Source organism: Sander lucioperca, chromosome 2 (assembly GCF_008315115.2).
Source record: "Sander lucioperca isolate FBNREF2018 chromosome 2, SLUC_FBN_1.2, whole genome shotgun sequence".
Lineage (NCBI taxonomy): Eukaryota > Metazoa > Chordata > Actinopteri > Perciformes > Percidae > Sander > Sander lucioperca.
The window spans coordinates 22,212,177-22,231,892 of record NC_050174.1 but is presented as its reverse complement, the minus strand read 5'-3'; the positions used below and the strand labels follow the sequence as shown (position 1 = coordinate 22,231,892).

Below are 19,716 nucleotides of genomic sequence, written 5' to 3'. Positions count from 1 at the left end.
AGGAGTTGAAGTGTCCGTTTATGAAATTGTGACATCAGACAACAGCCATTTGAAAAAGAACATATTTACAGTTACAGTTACAAAAATCACACAATTCTTTTAAAAATATATATTTCATTTTCATTGGACAACAAAAAAGTGACATCTTCAATCAAATGAACAAACTTACACAACCCACATTGAAAAAAACTAGACTATACAGAGATAAAGTCAATGTTTCAGCCTATATCATAAAAGTGAAATTAAAAGCATATACAAAACCCGGAGTCATGCATTTCAAACAAACAGACTACTGTTAACAAACTGGAGATCTGCCGTGTATAATCCTCAGGCCCGGGGAACCATCCCAGATATTAATGAAACACACACATTATCATCCTCTGTGTATAGTACGTCAGTGCAGAGCTCATAGCTAACAGCGATAAACACTTCCGTAATAAGTTAACTTGTAAATACACAGTAGACACTCACGTCATGTACGGTATGTTCTGTCCATCCTAATAGTGTTGTATTAATGGCTTCACAACAACCCATGTTCAGGAGTTGGGGGTGGTTTTCCAGAACAGAGGTTTGGGTCGGGTACTACATGATCTTTCATGGGAGGGTTAACCAATAGAACACCTCAGAATCTGACTCAGACAGGAATCTGGCCTGTCAGCTGTCAGAGAAACCAATGTCAGTTCACCCCAATCATTAAACACAGAGTTTGGCCATGTCTTTGATAAGTTGATTTGAGCCCAGCCATAGCGTTGTTGTTTTGGTTCCTCACATCTGCTCCCCTCATTCCCCTTCCAGCCCCCAGTCACCCTTTGAGATTAGGGTATCATTCATCGTGTTGATGCTTTCTTTTTCTTCTCTGATGTCAACGTAAAACTAAAATATTTAAAAAGTGCCCATATTATGCTCATTTCAGGTTCATAATTGTATTTTGAGGTTGTACCAGAATAGGTTTACATGCTTTAATTTTCAGAAAACACCATATTTTTGTTGTACTGCACATTGTTGCAGCTCCTCTTTTCACCCTGTGTTCAGGTCTCTGTTTTAGCTACAGAGTGAGAGATCGCACTTCCCACTTCCTATCCCATCTTTGTTGGGAGGCGCACATGCGCAGTAGCTAGGTAAGGATTACATCAGCTAGCTGTTTGTTTCTACAACTTCAGTTAGTACAAGGTCGGGATTAGCCGGGAGACTTCTTCTAAACGAGGGTGCACTTACAACTTTGCGTGGAATACCTGCAGGACAGGGACATTTAAGTAGTTCTTATGTAGATTATGGTGAACTAGTGTGTGTTGTCGCAGTGTTTTGCCATTGAGAACGAGCTAGCAACAAGGTGGCTAATGGTTAGCAACCTCATCTCGGCTACTGACGTAGAAAGCCCTGCTGATTTTGACCAGCTCACCCGTAGACTGAAGGCAGGACACATTCACAAACCCGTATCTCACTCAAAACAGCATGGATGTTTTTTTTTCCAAGTTGTATGCATGTGGAAGCACCAGAGACACAAAATAACACCCCAAATCCCAGAAAAAGGTGATTTTTTTTTCATAATATGGGCACTTTAAATAGCAAAAGGACACTTTATTCACCCAGGGTGGAATCAGTCCAAATGGCGATTCCTGTACATCCCATCCCTGCTGCCCCTCACTTTGTGCTAACTGTATCTGTACCATTTAAATATTTACGTTGGCGTAAATCACCCTTCTACATCCCCGTGAATGTTTGTTTCCTTCCGGTTTTAAACCCAGAGTGTCTCAGGAGTGCTGGGAGAATAGGAGGAGTCAGAGGGATAACTTTGGAATGATTTTACAAAAAGAATTGGGTTTATTTGACCTGAGGATAATATAAAGATGATATATAGTTTATCCTGTGGGGGGCGCGGTTGATGCTCGTGTGATTGATATAGACTGGCATTTGTTCGAGGTAAAAAAGGAAAGAAAAAGATCAAATACGTTTTTACAATACAATTTTGGAAGTGCATTGGACTATCACATAATGAAAGAGTTATGTGATTTTACACATTTCTAAAGATGGTGCTAAGAAACCTGACACAGGGTTCACATGTGTGGGAGGGTTGTATGTTAGGGAGAGCATGACTGTCTTAAATAGCTCCTTCTTCTTCTGACCATGTGAAAACAATAGCCCCTGGTGGAAGAACTGTATGGTGTCAGTTTATCATAAATCCCGGAGGCCTGTAGATTCTGGTCCCAGTCCAGATGAGACTCTGTGGGAAAGCGTGATGTCATCATCCAGAGCTAGGTGTTGAACCGTGGTTGGTTGGAATAAAAAGACACCTGGAAGCTCTGGGACCTCAGTCGTACTCTAGAGTCTCCTCCGAATGTACCACATTCTCCTACAGGCAGTTGGGTGACAAGTTTAACAAAGGGAAAAAAGTTGAAAGGTGCAATATGTAATATATGTACTGTATTAAATCAAAAAATGTCCACAATGTGTCATCAGATATTAAGGAAACATGCTAAGTTGAATACTATGTTTTCTGACAACAATGCTAATGCCAGTATTTTCTCCTTTCTAAATGCCCGTTCCGTGACAGAATGTCTGTTTGTGTTTTGGCCTGTTGGTATGAGGCTCGCTGGAGATGAGCCAGGCCTGCGCAGAATTACAGACATTACAGTTAGACATTACAGACAATCACCGGCATTCGCCGCCCAATGCATGCTGGGTAGATTTGTGTCCGACTTGATACCAATTTGCTCTGACGTCATGCACACGTGGGCAACGATAACCTCGCGAGATCGAGGCAGCCGCAGGTTTGAGACGCAGGCAGCGCAGTTGCTCTACACCACCAACCGACCAAGGGCATGCTGGGAAACGCCTGGCTCTCAGCTGATTGGTTCAGAATCGACTCAACCTGATGACGTTTTATGTCAACTTTTTATTGTTTTTGAATCAGAGGGATTTTAACTGCTTTTTGTCTGATTGAAAGGCTTATTCTGTACAGAACACGTGTTGTGTGGCTGATGGTGACGTCTAGAAGTCAGAGACTAAATCTGTTCAGATTACAGATCATCTATAGTCTGTTGTTAATAACATCAGCAACAGATCGCATGTAGAGCATTTTGACAGCTACTCTGTCATAATAAAAACAACTGGAGACTGTGTACAAGCTGATATATGGGTCTGATAACATGTTATTAAATTGGAATCAGACCTAACAGGATGTGAGTGTTTCTGTGTGCTGTAAACTGTCCGACTTCACCGCGGCTTTTTGTCACCGCCCCCGACTGCTGCCGCCTGCTGTCAGGCGAGGGGCAGCTCATCTCCAACGAGCCTATTAACTGTCTATTTTAACATCCGGGCCGGGTTGCCAGATATACCTGTAAAGATGTAAAGTTAGTACAACCATGGAACTAACGGGATCAACGGAGATAGATTCGACTCAACCTAAAAAACCCTGCCATGTTTTTAAACAGTTGCGTGACCAGAGACGTAACAAACCCGGGTAAATTTTGGAGATGTATTTGAAAGATGGAGACAGCTTAGAGCCCAAAAGGACCCGATTTGGCTAATTTCCTCCTGAACAGGTAAGCATTAGCTTCAAGCTAATTTATCACGGCTACTAGGGACGGGCATTTTATGTCATTTCAACATTCCTGTCCTCACACTGAATTATATAGCTAGAGTACCCGAGTTGGTTACTGACAAAAACAAATTGAGACACAGCCAGTAAAGTGATGCTGACTGGTCCTGGCTAACACTGCCATGCTAACCCTGTTAACGTTACCGGAGGACCAGCGGACAGCTACTCCGCTGTACTGTGGAGTAATGTCTAGCTATGTGAGACAAGAGTCTAGCAACATTGTTGTGGATGCTGCGGTCTCAACCTAGCAACCTCCGTGAACTTCGAGTCTGGGGAGTAGGGGGCGGGGACGACGACGACGACTCTCTCCAGTATTTTGAATTTGGACTGCAGTAACTATTTTAAACGCTAGCTGTCAGTATTGCATATTGCACCTTTAAAATATACTTTTAACGTCCACATGTGCAAGTGTCTTTATCTGCACATCTGTGAGGCCCTAGTCTGGATCAACGACAGTACATTTCCAGGATAACTGTCTCCCAACAGCTGAATGTCCCTCCCCTTCCTCTCTCTGTGTGTTGCCGTTCTCTTCGGGAAACAACAACCTTCGAGCTAGCGAGTTACACGCTGAAAATGTCTAGTTTAGAAGAAAATGTGGATGGTGCAACCTGCTTGGTTCTTTTAGGAAATTATTGTAAAGGTTTACATAGAATATGTTTAGGGCATTTCCTCTCTATCTGGGACGTTTTGGGAGCGATTGGTGGGATTGCTGTGGACGAAGTACACAAGGAGATACACCGGTAAGAGCCAATAAGGTTTTACCATGTATCAGCTAATTTAAATAGCTCACGTTACTGTTCTGAGTCAAAAGTTAATTTCATTTAATATTGTATGTGGCGTTTTCTTTTGAACAAGTTCCTTCCTGAGACTATTTAGCAGAGCCACCGTTGCTACGTCCGGAGCTTAGCGCCGCCCAACACCATTGTGAGACCCTTAGATTAGTAAATGAAACTGGTATCTCTGTTAAAAAAGGGAGTTCATAAGAGCACAATCAGTGCCGTAGAGATGGATTTACCATGTGATGGTTTGTGTTTTTGTACATGGCGGTTAATGCACATCAGATTTAACATTCGGTCATTATTAGAATACAGGGATCTACTGTACATAAGAGATGTCTTTAATTGGAGTTAAAAAACATTTGATAAATCTCTCACCCATCCTCCACAGCTCTTGACCCAGGGGGCGAAGGTCTCCATGTAGTACTCTGCGTAGCCTTGCATGCGCTGGGCTCCGGTGGCTGTCACTATCCGCCGTGACACCTCCATGGTGACCGCCATGCGGCTCAGCGTTGGACTGGCCCTGGGAGGCAGGGCTGGAGCCTCAGACACCTGACTGCTGCTGAAAGTGTCTAGAAGCTGGGCGAATGATGCATAGGAGAGACGCGTCAGGCTGGAGCGCAGGAAGGGGTCTGCCTCGATCTGTAAAGAGATATACGCATTAGCAATAGTGTAAGGTAGCGCCAGTTTACACGTGCATGCAAATGGATCTGCAAGTGAAGAAAGCTTACACTACTTGTTAAAGGGGATATATTCCCCTCGCTTTCAGGTTCATATTTGTATTTGTGTTCCTACTAGAACATGTTTACATGCTTTAATGTTAAAAAAAACACTTGATTTTCCTCATCCTGCCCATGGCTGCTGCTCCTGTATTCACCCTCTGTATGAGAAGCTCTGTTGGAGCGCCTGTCTCTTTAAAAAAAAAAAAAAAAAAAAAAGAAGAAGCCCAGTCTGCTCTGATTGGTCAGCGTTTCCGGATCTTTTGCATCTGTGCTCTCGGCCTCTCTGTACTGTCTGTCATTGCAGCCGGGGAATGACTGTTTAATGGAGTATAACAGACCTTTCTACTGTGAAACATCACCAATAAAACCTTCTGAACCAAAAACTACACAAGCGGACGTGTTCCAGCAGGAATGTGATCTGAAGCCAAGACTACAGCTTTCCCTGATGTTAGCATGTAGCTACATGTAGCACTGCAGTAGCGTGCATGGAGCAGATGACCATATATAGAAAACACTGGCTCGCTATGACATCATACGGAGCCGTTCTGGTGTGCACGGTCTGAAACCTCAGGGGGATTACTTTTACATACGTTTACCGCATTAATTCAAGCTTTGGCCACGTTTAACATTAACATCTGACATTGTAACAATAAATATATATGACGGAAAATAAGGAGAAGCATAAGCTAATAGGTCCCCTTTAAACTTAGTTGGACTCACATGTGCCATCTGTTTGTATAAAGCATCACAGAGCAGCTCTAAGTTGACTGCAGTGTAATGATGTTCCTTCACAGAATTTGAGGGTCACAAATCCCTAAACTCAAAGTCTTCTCTCAACACTAAGAGCTGCCAACAGATAATGCACATTCCACCCCTGATGATGAGCCACTTCCAACCTTAGTGTTGATAGAATCTCCCTCCAAAGACAGCACCTGAGCAAGCTGCCGCACCACTGCTTCTTTCTCACACACTGCTGAAAGAGAAGAAGCAAACAACAGTTGGTTCCTAAAGCTCTTAGTTCACGGCTCTATACTTGAGGCTAGTTTCAGAATGTATTGTTCACTTTTGTTAACACTGTGTTTGTGCTGCATTCATGTGGTGTTGGAATGATCAGAAAAAATGAGTTCCTGTGGTGTGCTGCAGCGGACGTGTCGTATTTTTCGGCGCTGGGTGAAACACGAGAGCAGAGGGAATGAATGATCGTTTGAGTTTTCAGCTCTTTGCTCACACCGCTGCAGAATGAACAGGGTGGGAACACTGCAGCGTTCTTTTTACTCTTACTTGAGTAGATCTTTAAAGGTCCCATGACATGGTGCTCTTTGCATGCTTTTATATAGACCTCAGTGGTCCCCTAATACTTTATCTGAAGTCTCTTTTAAATAGACCTTAGTGGTCCCCTAATACTGTATCTGAAGTCTCTTTTATATAGACCTTAGTGGTCCCTTAATACTGTATCTGAAGTCTCTTTTATATAGACCTTAGTGGTCCCCTAATACTGTATCTGAAGTCTCTTTTATATAGGCCTTAGTGGTCCCCTAATACTGTACCTGAAGTCTCTTTTATATAGACCTTAGTCCTTAGACCATTTCTGTGTCTGTAGCTATTGAGGAGGAGAGAGGGGGGGGGGCAAGGTGGAGGGTGGGTGTGTGGCCTTGACCAACTGCCACTTTGCTCGTTTGAAAGCCATGATGTCTCTCTCTTATGGGTGGACCAGATTCTCTGGGCGGGCAAAGCAGAGAAAGGGGAGGCAACCTTTCCCCTTATGAGATCATAAATAGAAGATTCCAGATCGGCCCATCTGAGCTTTCATTTTCTCAAAGGCAGAGCAGGATACCCAGGGCTCGGTTTACACTCATCGCCATTTCTAGCCACTGGGGGACCATAGGCAGGCTGGGGGAACGCATATTAATGTTAAAAAAAAACTCATAAAGTGACATATTCATGCCATGGGACCTTTAAGAGAAAAATCAATCATTTTACTGCATTCATCACGCAAGCGGCGGCTGTGAACACTGGTCTGGAGTCAGTACATCGTGTGTGTGTGTGTGTGTGTGTGTGTGTTTGATTACCTGGTGACAGCTGGGATATGGGGCTCGGTCTCTTAAGACTGGTGGACTTCTGGGCGATCTTTTCCAGCCTCTGTGCTACTTCATCATAGAACTCAGGAGGGTGGTCTGCATCAACACCGAGCACAAGCATCTCAGATCAAAACTCAACTTCTACTTTCAACTCTCTAGTGTAGTCGCGTCAGTGAGCGTGCTGTGTGTACGTTGAATGTCTAAGAGTTCTTTGTTTGTCGGTCCACTTCAACATATTATGGCCTTGCAGATAGACAGACTGCTGGGCAGACTCAAAGCGAAGATTCCACATTTACATTTGAACTTTAGGCTGAGCTGCAAATACATGAATAGCAGTTGAAGCTAAGCTGGTGTGTGTTCAGTAGCATTTTCTAGCGTAATGGAGGAGCTTACTGGGAGAGGGAAGGGCCGGGCCAGGCTCTGCTCCTCTAGAGATGGGCAGTGTGTTAGGCCTCGGAGGGTGAGATTCAGGCTCCTCTTTGTCCTTCTCTCTCTCCAACTTCAACTTGAAAAAACTGGAGATCTTTCTTCTGATCTTCCTTTGGCTCAGCTTCTTCTGCTGCTTCTTCTCACTGTCATCGTCTTCTGACGTAGAGGAGGGGGATATGACATCATCCTGCGGGAACAGGTTCTGCTCAATATTAGGCTGTGGGGGGATTCTGGCTGTGTTATGAACATTATATTACAGTGACATGTTTTGTTATGTTATGTGGAAAGACAATCCCTTTTAACATTATACTGACAGGGCATGAGAAATGTATACTAAGTATATATTCGACATATCAGGTCACGAGGTATGAATACAATACTGCTAGAGAGAAATGGGAGTCACTCTAGGTAAAGGTTAAAATGTGCTACAGAGCAAAGTACCAAAATAATGTGAGCAGTGTGGTGTGGGGGGGGTCAATGAAAGAGACCATTTGTGTGACGTCTTGTTGTGTTCTTTAACCCCCCCCAATATAGCATGAGTAGACCTTATATTTCACAGTTCCTGTTTTACGTCAGATGGTTTACAGATCTCGACGTTTCCGAGCACACTTGAAGGCAGCTTCATTTCCCGGAGAAAGAGGGAAGGAAAAGAGACGGAGGGACTGAGGCAGCTGTTCCACACACTCCCGGGCAGTTCAGTGCTTGTGTGTTTTGGTGTTTTAAAACTCTCTTGTGGCAGCGACAGAGGCAGTGATGTTTCCTGTTTCCTGTACGGGACTCTCACACCGCCTCGAAACACACCGACAAGTCTGATCCACGCTGACATAACTGGCCACCACAGCCTGACACAGGGTGGCGTTTCTCCAAAAGTTGAGTCTCAACTTTTCGCCACAGACCCGAGGCCCGTTGCGGGTTTTTTTTTTTGCCGTGTCCCCCCCTGCAGCAACCCCCGCTGCAGCCTAAACGCACTACCCCCATTCAAAATAATTGTGAAGACCTGCGTTTTTGCCGGACGGTCGGACGGCCGACGCAAGCTGTGGTAATGCCCACTGAGTCTGTGGATAGCTGTGGCTAGAACGCTAACTTTACTGTTGCTTAGCCTGTTTTCTGTGTTAGCCCGTACGCTTAGCTGCTGGTAACTTAAATGCTTAAATGGCAATTACCTTAATATACTGCATATATACTGTATGTACGTATATATAGGGGTTAGTCTGTAGTTTGGGAAATTAGGAAGTGATGCAGCAGTAACGTTGGATGGCTAGCAGTAAGTGTGAAGTGCTTGGTGATGATAACACCCCAACCCGCCGTCTGGCTCGACGCGGCGGACTGAAGCCAAAGCCCGACGGGGCCCGACTTATATATGCCCCCTCGGGCCGGGCTTCGGGAACCAATTTTCACATCAAAGTCCACACATGGGCCGGGTATCGGGCCTGCATTAGGCTCCTCCTTTATGTTTTAATTAAATAAACTAAATACACTAAATGGTATGTAATTTAAATAAACTATGAGGTTGGTGATTTCAAAAACAAAGATAGAAAGAGGTTTTATAACTTATCACACTGACACAAAGACAAACTTCGGGACTTTACTGCTAATAAATGTTTAAACTAACATTTTGATATGCCTAAAGTGTTTTATATTTATGGATCTTACTGTAAGCGTTTAAATCTAAGCGATTTAAGATGCTGAATTGATCAAACAAAGAAACAAACTACTCACTGTCTGCCGCTGTCGTCACATTAAAGCAACACTAGAGAACTTTTCCTGCTTCGGTCCCCCTACAGTTTGGAAGCGGAATTGTCTATTACATTACAATCGGGTAGCGCGAGCTGTAGTTCCAATGAGACAACCTCTAGGGGGACCAAAGTGGGAAAAGTTCTCTAGTGTTGCTTTAAAAAATATTACTTTAACAAACTCTAAATTAACTTAATGAAGAAACGAAATGAGATATAAGCACTTTGCCATTATAAACAAAACTGAACTATGGCCTGGGCGACTGTCGGGCTCGGGACGAAAATTCTGATAAGCTGTAGGTCAAGGGTCGGGCTCGGGCCTAACATCTCGGGCCATGGCCGGGCTAGGGCCAACATTTAAAAGCCCGTGCAGGGCTCTAACCGAAGCACATCTCTGCTCTGATCTACGAGGAGAGCCGCGGTCCTGAAGCTGTTCCTGGAGAACAGGATCCGTGATGCCCTCGCCTAACAATGAGCTCACCAAGAGAAAGACGGTGAGCGCTGTGGCACTTCGGCCACAGTTGTTTTGTATGAAGTAGAGATTTATGCACTTTTGGGTTGTACCACAACCGTTAGTACCCCATAAACCAAGTACTCGGGGTCTGTGGAACAGCCTACCGATAAGCCCCACCACCAGAGCGACTGCTGCTCATCTTAAATCAACGAGCAACATGGGACTTGTTTTTATCGAGACAGAGTGCCTCAAAAAAAAGAACACTTCCTTACTTCTGTCTGGTCCCTGAGTTGGGATACCCTTGCCTTACTGTCCTTGTCCAATGAGCCTTTAGGGTCTTTGGCAGAACGGCGTGCGCTGTTATGACGAGGCAGCTGCTTTATGAAGTCCTTGAATCCAGTCTTCCTCTCCACTGCTGAGCTGACAGCTTTAGCTGGAGGATCCCAGCCATCTTTTGCTTTGGTTTGTTTCTTGGAGCTAGCATGGAAAGGATTCAAGTTTAGTGAACAACGCTGAGAAAGCTTTTGGTTGCATCAAATCACATCATTGCATGGCTGAACATTTGTTTTTTTTTGCCTACTGTTCACACCAGCAATGTTTCTTTGACTTTCCTCCTACACAGAGGAAGCACACAGGGCTGCCCTCTTTCTCTCTACCCTAACCCTCTTCCCCTCCTACCCTAACCCTCTTTGTCTCCTACCCTATCTCTCTTTCCCTCCTCCTACCCTAACCCTCTTCCCCTCCTACCCTAACCCTCTTTCTCTCCTACCCTAACCCTCTTTCTCTCCTACGCTAACCCTCTTTCCCTCCTACCCTAACCCTGTTTCCCTCTTACTGTAACCCTAACCCTAACCCCAAACCTTTTAGGATAAACTGCATTGGATTCCTCAGTCTCTTTCTAAAGAAGGAGGACAAGGACTTGTTCACTTGGCGCTGCTTTCCAGCTGCAGTTCATTCAGAGACTGCTGTTTGGCCCTAAAGACTTGGTGTGGAGACCACTGGCTCACTTGGTTCTGCAACAGTCTAGGGGGTTTGGACTACATGACTCACTGTTCCTCATGGATTTAAAGACTCTGAAGTTCCAGACTTTGCCTCTTTTCTACCGTGGAGTTTTCACAAGTGTGGGAAATGTTGGTAAAAGAAATTAGAGTGCAGAGCGACTCCTGATACTGGCTGCTGCAGGAGCCAGTGGTGTACGGAGTCCCTGCTGGGTTCAGGTTCAGCCATCACGGAGGTGTTCTGCAAAGCAAGGGTGCAATGCAACTGCTCTAGCAGCTGGTCTGGGAGTGAGATCTGTGAGGGACACGGGTGCCTTCTGTTGGATGAATCCAGTGTTGGTTTGATTATGTCTTAAACAGATGATTATTTTTTATTAAGGTATGCGTCCCAGTTTTGATAACTATTAGGGATTTTTTTCATCAGCCTTAGCCGATGACCGATACGGGCTGCCGATTTTCTTGAGCCGATATTTGGAGCCGATACTGGTTAAGGTTAGGGTTAGGTGCCTTGAAGGCAGTGGTCGCAGCGCTGCCTGGAAGGAGCCGTTGGGGGGTTAAAACACCATTGAGCCAAAATGTCCTTTGTCGGTCTATCACTAATAACTATGTTGGTTCTTCTCTAGGTGTAAAAACTGCACTTATTTAAACCTGAAAGAGGCAAAAGGTAATGCCCTAAAAATGATGGTTAGGGGTCTAAAAAGGGGGTTTAACACACCTTGGCGAGGCCACCTGCGTTTGGGAGATGATGTCAGACCTGCTTGGAGGGGATTAGATAAACCACCATTAACGAAGACGGTAGCTGAATTACAGTGGAGAGTTTTACATGGGACAGTAGCAGTTTTTTTGTTTTTCTGTCTGTCCAAGTGTAAATGATTGTTAGGGAAATTTTGATTTACATACTTTCCCTCTTGTTATTTATTAAACTGTTTGCATAGAATACTATTATATTCTCTCTCTCTGTTAAATTAAACTGCTGTGGATATTGTTAAGAAACCATAACACTACTTGAACTCTAAACAAGACAACATGGAGTCATTGCGTGTGCTTGTCTGAGCACGGTGTGTTCATGCCCTCTCAGACCAGATAGGGGAGACGTCATCGACTCTGACAAGATAAACAACTGACGACACCAACACTTGTATCATGATTATCACATTCTACGTTGTATTACAAAAGCTGCTGTAGAGAGCTTTTCGTTAGGTCATTGTCTGTACTATTCCGTAGTGCGGAGAAGGCCTTCTTGTTGGGTTCTCGAGTAAAATGAACTTTAATATATCTTCAGTGGTCTCTGTCTTACATTTGATAATGTAAATTATTATAACAGTGATAAAGAACCATTGTTCATGTTGGGAGATTTTTCAGTAAGGTTTTTGCAAATGTTCATTCTTGGTTTTAGTTACAAAATGTTTGCAAAACACAAATGTCACTCATGCAGGGGGGCCAAACGAAGATGGCTGTGTAAGTGAGCAGGAGGAAGAAGGTGGGTGACTCAGTTAGACAGTGATGTGAAATTACTGTTTACTCGGATGGTGAAAGCCAGAATAAGAACTGATTTTAATTATTACAAAGAAATGAAGAGCGTAGATCAGTTCGGTGTGATTTGGGCCTATGGTGATGTGTTGTGCTCTGTAAAAAGAGACCAACTTGTTATTTCTCAGTAGTTGATGTCATTTATTGATCTTTTTGAGTGTTTATGTATGTATTCATTGCTATGTGCCCTCTTTCTCTAAGCTAGGAGCGAGGTAGTCAGAGAGCCTTAACAGAGCTGTACCCACGTCTATGTGCACGAGTCGACCCGCAGCACGCTCAGAAAGAGACAAAGAAGCATTCCCAGTGGCCAAAATGATAAATAACTTACACCACCTTCTCTTCCACTTGCTCTCTCCCTCTCTTAAACACACCCACGGGCGCTACCGCCATCTCTGTCCGTCTCTCTACTGACAATTGCTTCTATGATGCACAAAGTTTGCTGCCAGGTCCTGTCTGACTTTTCTGTCTGTAAAAAGAAAGTTTTCCTCTCCACTGTTGCACCGAATGCTTGCTCTTTGGGGGGGGGGATTGTTGAGTCTCTGTAAACGGTGGTGTGCTCTAGACCTACTCTTACCTATCTGTAAAGTGCATAGACAGTATATAAAATGGACCAACAGATCCCGTTGCTCCGGATGGAGACCAGTGAAGTCTGTTAGAAGCACTTTTCCGGTGAGCGCTGAGCGTTACTGAGCAGCCTCCAACTGAGAGAGACGACGTAAATGTGCCGTGAGTAACCTGTCTGAAAGTTGTAAGTCTTCTGGTAGCTGTGCCAAGAGAAATCTCAATCATTCCCAATCTTGCAGAGACGGAGAGCGTAGGTATATGTAAGAAAATAACATAGGCACAGGCTAATTATTGCTAACTAAAATGCTAGTTAACATTAGTAATTAAACTTAAACAGCTAATGTAAGTCGAAACTGCCTGCGAGCTTCTCCTGTACTGTACGGTAATTATGCGACAGTAAGTCGTGTAGTTATGACACAATCGTTAGCCTATTTTTACAAAAGCGTCTGCTACGGAGCCATAACGTGAGGTACAAGGTAATGGAGCCTTTTATACATTGTCGTGTTTCTTTAGAAATAAACAATGGACAAATAAAGTCTTTAAATGCTTCAGATGTAAAGTTATTCGCTGTCAAAGTGACGTCAAAATGAATGGCAGTCAATGGAATGCTAACGGCGGGTGAGCGTTTTGGTAGCATCAAAATGGCGCCATAGGAGCTACGCGTAGCCGGGAGAGGCTTACCCCCTTGGTAAAGTGTCCTGAGACAACTCCTGTTAGGATTTGACACTATATTTAAAGTTGAATTGAATGGAAGAGCAGACTGGGAGAGTGACATCACCTGTACTGGTTGTGATCTACGTAGGCCCCTCCCACTCTGCCAGGTCTCTCTTTCAGGGGGGTGGAAAGGGCCCGATGGAGGAAAGCTTGGAGGACGAGATGAGTCTCCGCCTTGATCTCCAGGAGAGAGATGGAAGAGACGGAGGAAGAGCGGCCTGCCGGCTCGGACATCACTAACAAGACAGGGAAACAGAAAGGCATTCTGTTATTCTGTTATTTACCTGAGAACCATCCTCAAAATACATCCATGCATACAGTATGACGGCCCTGGTGCACCGTCATTAGTTTGCTGCAATGTAGAGATCAAGAACAGAACAAGTCACATTTTGTGTGCTCGTCTTCACTACTAACCAGGGTTCAAAATCAGCAGCATCAACCAGCCAAATGCTGGTAAAATATGCAAGTGGCTGGTAGATTTGCTTCACTCACCAGCCAAAAAGACAACAGCAATGGTAATGTATTGAGTGGCTGGTAAAATTTGAACATTCACAAGCCATTTGGCAGGTGGAATTTTGAACCCTGCTCTTAACCCATTTCCTAGTATGTGTAGACAGACCCAGCAGCCAGCTGTGTTACATTTCACACAAAGTGAAGCGAATCCACACACAGTACCAACAGGAAGTGATGTGTGGTCAATGTCACAGTCTAGGACATGGTTTTCATTATGGGAAATGAAAGTGGTCTTATATGTTAGTTATATATTATGTACAATTTATGACATTAATATATGTATTAATTATATATATATATATATATATTACAATCAGTCACACAAGAGACAAACATTGCGTGTCTGATTGTAATTGCTTGCCTATAGACCACAGCACTGAATCTTCTTGCACATTAATCTCAGGCAAAAATGTAAAAAAAAAAAAAAATACTAATTGTCTCCAATATAAATGCACATGAGAGGACCTTTATACGGTGATGATTGAACACGTGATTTGTTATTCTGGAGCTATAGTAACCCTTGGTTCATTCAGACAGTCGTCTTGTATTGAGACATACGCGGGTTATAAAGACAACATTAGCTACATGATATTAACTATTAATGACATTAAAAATGGATATTGTTACAATACTTTTTTCATACAAATAAAGTGCTGGTGTTAAGGACAGCTTGGTCACGTTCTCATTCGGAATGGATAAAAGCACTCAGAGTGGTAGAACCTCAGTGCTTGTGAAGTGCTTGGGAAGTTTGTACCATTGAAACATTGCTTTTAGCTAACTATTTCAACCATTTCGGCTAGCCATTAGCATAGGCTATACTTTTTGCTGTGTCAGACCTGTCTGGGAAGGCGGAGGTAATGAGGCGGGACGGGAACGTGAACCCGCCCGGCTCGGACCGGGACAGGACAGAGGTAGACTCCCCTCCGCCTGTATGCTGACATGACTGGCTCGGTTTTTAAAGCCCGTCCGGCTGAAACTACAGAGGGGACCCGGTTCTCCCATACAGAGAGGGAACCGGACTGAAAGTGGAAACCAAAGCTATAATCAATCTCCGGAGGGACTAAACTTTCCAACCTTCACGGAGTGAGTTCATATCGAGTTCCCAAAACATTTCAGTAACTTTAATGAAATGGAAATGAAAGAGAGATGGGAGTAAACTTGTCTTCGTACCTGTGTTTGTGTGTTCCGGTGAGATTGTCCCGTGTGTGCTCGCAGCTGCCCCGCACTGCGACCGCTGGCAGCCCGGGGAGGAGCCACGGGCGGCGGGGCTGGTTCAGCCACAAGTTTACCATTCATCATATTCAGAAGGATTTCAATCTCTGACAAGGAACACTTCTGTTATTAGTGTTAAGAGAGGAAATGGTTTAGCATATAGCCTGAACGCAAGGCGTTTCAATTTCTGTTTTTCTTTCTCTTTTTTAGATTTTTTTTACCCCCCCCCCAAAACAACAACAACAACAAACAAACAGGATGCTCTCTTCAAAACCATTTGAACATTTGTTTTCATATGAAGGCAGCTACATTAAACCTGAGTTTGAAAAACACAACCTTTCTGAGCTTTTATGAATATGGCAGCAGCAGTGCTGCTCTGGGATTTACCCATGGCTGTAGTTTCTATCATAGACATAAATACAGATTATTATTATTATTATTATTATTATTGTTATTATTATTATTATTATTATTAATAGTATTATTATATTACTCTCTATTATGTCTATGGTTTCTATCTGTCGAGTTATGTTACCTTGCGTAGGTCACGTGGTTTGGAGGACTAGTCGTTGCCTCACAGGCAGGCTCTTCTGATTGGCCCTGGGCCAACCTATCTGAGATTCCTTACTAGCATTTGATTTTTCTCTGAAGAGATCTTTTTTAAACAGTCAATATTGCTAAAAATGTAAAAATAAATAAATGGGATGTAATCCTGCTCTCTGCCATCAGTGTAACACTGGATGGACTATTGATTGTATCAATAGTTATCTATTTGATAGGAGAAGATGTTTGTGGATCTCATAGATATATATACTGTCAAAATATATATATATATATATATATATATATATATATACAGAAAATACAGAAAATGCAAATTCCTGCCTTTTTGCATAGGCCAGGCCGGCTACAGCAGCACAAACACACAGAGGTCAGCAGACAAATGGGTGGGAGACTTGAACTTTATTATCATCATAAAGAGTTGCAGCCAGGCATTAGGTCACCATCAACACACAATAAAATACCAAATATTCAAAGCCAATGAAGTGCAGTACAAACCAAAGTGCACGTGTTGGTGTCCCATGGCAGCGTGTGAATGGGGACAGGACAGGGACACAGAGAGTGGAGTGTCTGCAGTGGCGTCCTGACTCTGTATGGAGCGTGGACTCAGGACTGAGGGTTAACATCCTGATGCTGAGCTTTGGCAGCCAACATCATGTATATGTTTTGGACAATACATACGATATACCTTCCCTACTGAGTTAACATTAAATGTATTCTAAAAAAATATATATATAAAAGATGCATATACAGAGACAATACCTGTGAATAGGTCGGTAGGATCATTACATTGTTGGTTTGGATCTCTTCATGGGATTTGGTGCCAATGAGAACAACAGTGAAATCACTCAGCGAGAAGCCGTTTGTCGTCCTTAACGACGGGCTCTTACATCAACACATTCTTTTTGCCAAAGGTACAACAGTTTTGGACATTGCGCTGGAGGAATTCATTGGTTTGAAGTTGGTGGAGCTCAGTTAGGAAACGTCATGTGACTACTACCACGCACCAATCAGTTCCTAAGAAACACTGGAATCCGAATGTGCTCAGCTACAGCCTCGCAGAGCTGGGGAAGCACATCACACCATCATGGCGATAGGAAGAGAGAGCGGGAGAGAGACCTCCTCCATGAGCAACACGCCATCCTGTGGATTCATCTTCATTTCTATGGTAGGTATATGGAAATTCAAAGAGCAGAACAAAAAATAAAAAATGTGTTTCTAAAGTTTCTTTAGAAATGTGCACAAGTTACCACAAAGACCAAACTCCAAGAATCAATGAGATGAGAGTGAGAGCGGAGTGAGCAGCAGCAGTCCTCAGCACAGCCCCCCCCAAACCTGTCCAGCGCCACCGAGCAATCACGACACTGGTACAAGGATTGGGAGTGACCAGACCCAGGGAGGCATGACCGAGTCAAGTCAAGTCAAGTTTATTTCATCCATAGAAATGGAAATTGCAGTGCTCATACCTGCCTTAATGCCCATAAAGAAGATAGAGCGTAAATACAATACAAATAGACCATAAATACAGTACAGAAATTATAAAAATGTACGTTTAAAGTGCTTGTTGCGCTGTCTGATAGCCTGAAGTATAAAAGACAGAGTATACCATACCGCTTACCGAGTCATTGAGTTTGTTACTGAAATCTCCTACTTAGTTTAAACTAGAGAAGAAATGGAATCACTCATTTCAATAAAGCAGAAAGAGACAAATGCACACATGCACTACACTCAAAAGAAAGTGGACTAAATGCTAGAAGATTCTTAACATTACTTTTCAAAACTTTTTGAACTCATAACTAGTTAACCCTCATTGATTCCTGTGTGAACAACGCACTTTAAACCAGATTAAATGCTTTCTTGATTGAATCAAGAAAAGATGAAAGACGTGTGGTTCCCAGAGTGTAAAGTCTGTTCAGTTGTCCGTCATGCTTTACCTCCTCCAACGCGAAGCCGTTTCCTCCCCCGGCAGCGAGCGTCTGGTCTGCTGCCTGCAGCTGGGATCCATTTCTAGTCTTCTGTCCTCAGTCCCATCCTGTGCCCTCGTCTCGCCGTCCCCTCTATCTATCCTCCTGTGCTGCGCCGTCCCCTCCTCACTCTCTCACCCACCCACCCCCAAAAAAATCTCTGTAATCTGGGGCCAATAGGGAGCCAGGCGGCAGGGTGAGGCACTTCCTCTGTGACAGGAAACTAACAACAAACAGCCAGAAGCCGCAGAGCAGGGGGGAGGGGGGTTAATGAGAGGGAGAGGTAAAGAGAAGCAGACCTTTAATGGCTCCAAGTACAGCTCTATAGAGGTCAGACAAAGGCCAGTATCTATTGTGTTTGTTGATTTCTGAAATAAAACTCCCTTTACTTAAGCCACATCTCATTGTACGATATGAATATTGTCAGATCTTAGTGATCCGTCATGTTGTTTTTCAGTCAGTATGCTCTGTAGGTTTATGTGTTACCAATGAGGATTGTTCTAAAACTTTCAGCTTTGGCACTCTGTGCTCTGGTTATAATCTTACAGGTTAGCCGCTCAAAGTTTTCACTTTGACACAGAAGCCTATGGCTACTGATCCCGACTACTGGGACAGCAACACCATGTCTGCGTCCATCTCCATCTCTCCATCAGAGGGGCTCCGAGGCGAGCGTGGAGGAAGTTGAACACTTATGACTGCCACTTCTCTGCTGGGGATCCTGCTGGCCGGTGTGAGGCATGGGACGGTGATCTGGGCGGCCACCTGGCCTGCGTGGGTTTCCAGCGGGACATCCCGAGCTGTGGTGTTCTGTCCCAGAGACTTGGCTGGATCCTGGAGTGCTGGTGCTGTCCTACCAGCTGACTCTGTTTCTGTGTGCTGAATCTGACGGCCACATCCTGCTGTATGATGAATCATGCACAAGTTGAAGGAGCTGAATGGGAAAACATTTCACTGGAATTGTACCTCGTAGGATTCCATGTGACAAATAAAATGCATTGATTGATTGATCACATATCAGACACACATGGTGACACAGCATGCAAACTCGCTGCCAACTGGACATTAAAGGATAGGTTCACATTTTCAAGTCCGTCTTAAAACAGCACTAGTCGAGGCCCTTTGCTGCGTGTCATCCCCCATCTCTCTCCCACCTTTCATGTCTATCCACTGTCACTATAATAAAGGGAAAAGCCCCAAAAAATAATCTAAAAAAAAAAAACAGCACTAGCCATGGAACATACAATATGTTGAGTAGGGGGGGGCTGCCCAGTGTGTGTACATGCTAGCTGTCTCGCGCAGGCTGATATTACTGTTAAGCATAAGCGACTGACAGATGTAGTAACACATTTTCTGAATCTGAAACTTACGTGGAAATATGATGATCCATATGATCAAGAATATTGAAATATGCAAACATCAGATATGTGTTAAGCGATAGGCAGACTGTATGTTCACAGCAACATTTCCCCCACCACTTGGGGTTAGCCTGGCACTCTTTTCCTTACATTATCTCGTTATAATGATGAAGATGGCACCTAACTAGAGAATTATGCTGCGTTCCAGACACAATTTTTTAGCCCGTAAGTTACGACTTCAAGTCACGACTCACGACTTGGTAGCGTTCCATGCAAAGTCACGACAAACCCTTCTAGCTAGCATTAGCTAGCGGCTACCTAACGTTGACGTTAGCTAGCGCTAGCTGATACTAGAGATTTCTAGTCGGCGACATATTTTGGGCTTCATTTAATAAACATAACCTGTAGTAGTACACAATCGTATGTGTATTGTTTTGATTACAATGTGCAGAATTACTTTACGTTGCCTATTTATGTATAATTATTTCTATTTCTCACTGTTAATCACCGGCGTC

General features: G+C 43.8%; 1 protein-coding gene and 1 long non-coding RNA gene across 2 annotated transcripts; both read right to left on the bottom strand.

Annotated features, from left to right (window-relative positions):
* Window positions 1–1,969: 1,969 nt before the first annotated feature.
* bcl2l12 (BCL2 like 12) lies at window positions 1,970–15,356 on the bottom strand. The gene is made up of 8 exons (XM_031292571.1): window positions 15,280–15,356; window positions 13,661–13,832; window positions 10,063–10,267; window positions 7,568–7,790; window positions 7,166–7,270; window positions 5,993–6,069; window positions 4,753–5,016; window positions 1,970–2,350 (listed from the first exon to the last, which is right to left on the bottom strand). Exons 2-8 carry the CDS (start codon window positions 13,828–13,830, stop codon window positions 2,309–2,311), a joined length of 1,086 nt encoding a protein of 361 aa, XP_031148431.1. The 5' UTR covers window positions 13,831–13,832; window positions 15,280–15,356; the 3' UTR covers window positions 1,970–2,308.
* A 908-nt stretch (window positions 15,357–16,264) lies between these two features.
* On the bottom strand, window positions 16,265–18,036 carry LOC116045063. The gene is made up of 2 exons (XR_004103839.2): window positions 17,817–18,036; window positions 16,265–17,037 (listed from the first exon to the last, which is right to left on the bottom strand). It is a non-coding gene; the product is annotated as an uncharacterized LOC116045063 (long non-coding RNA).
* Window positions 18,037–19,716: the final 1,680 nt, after the last annotated feature.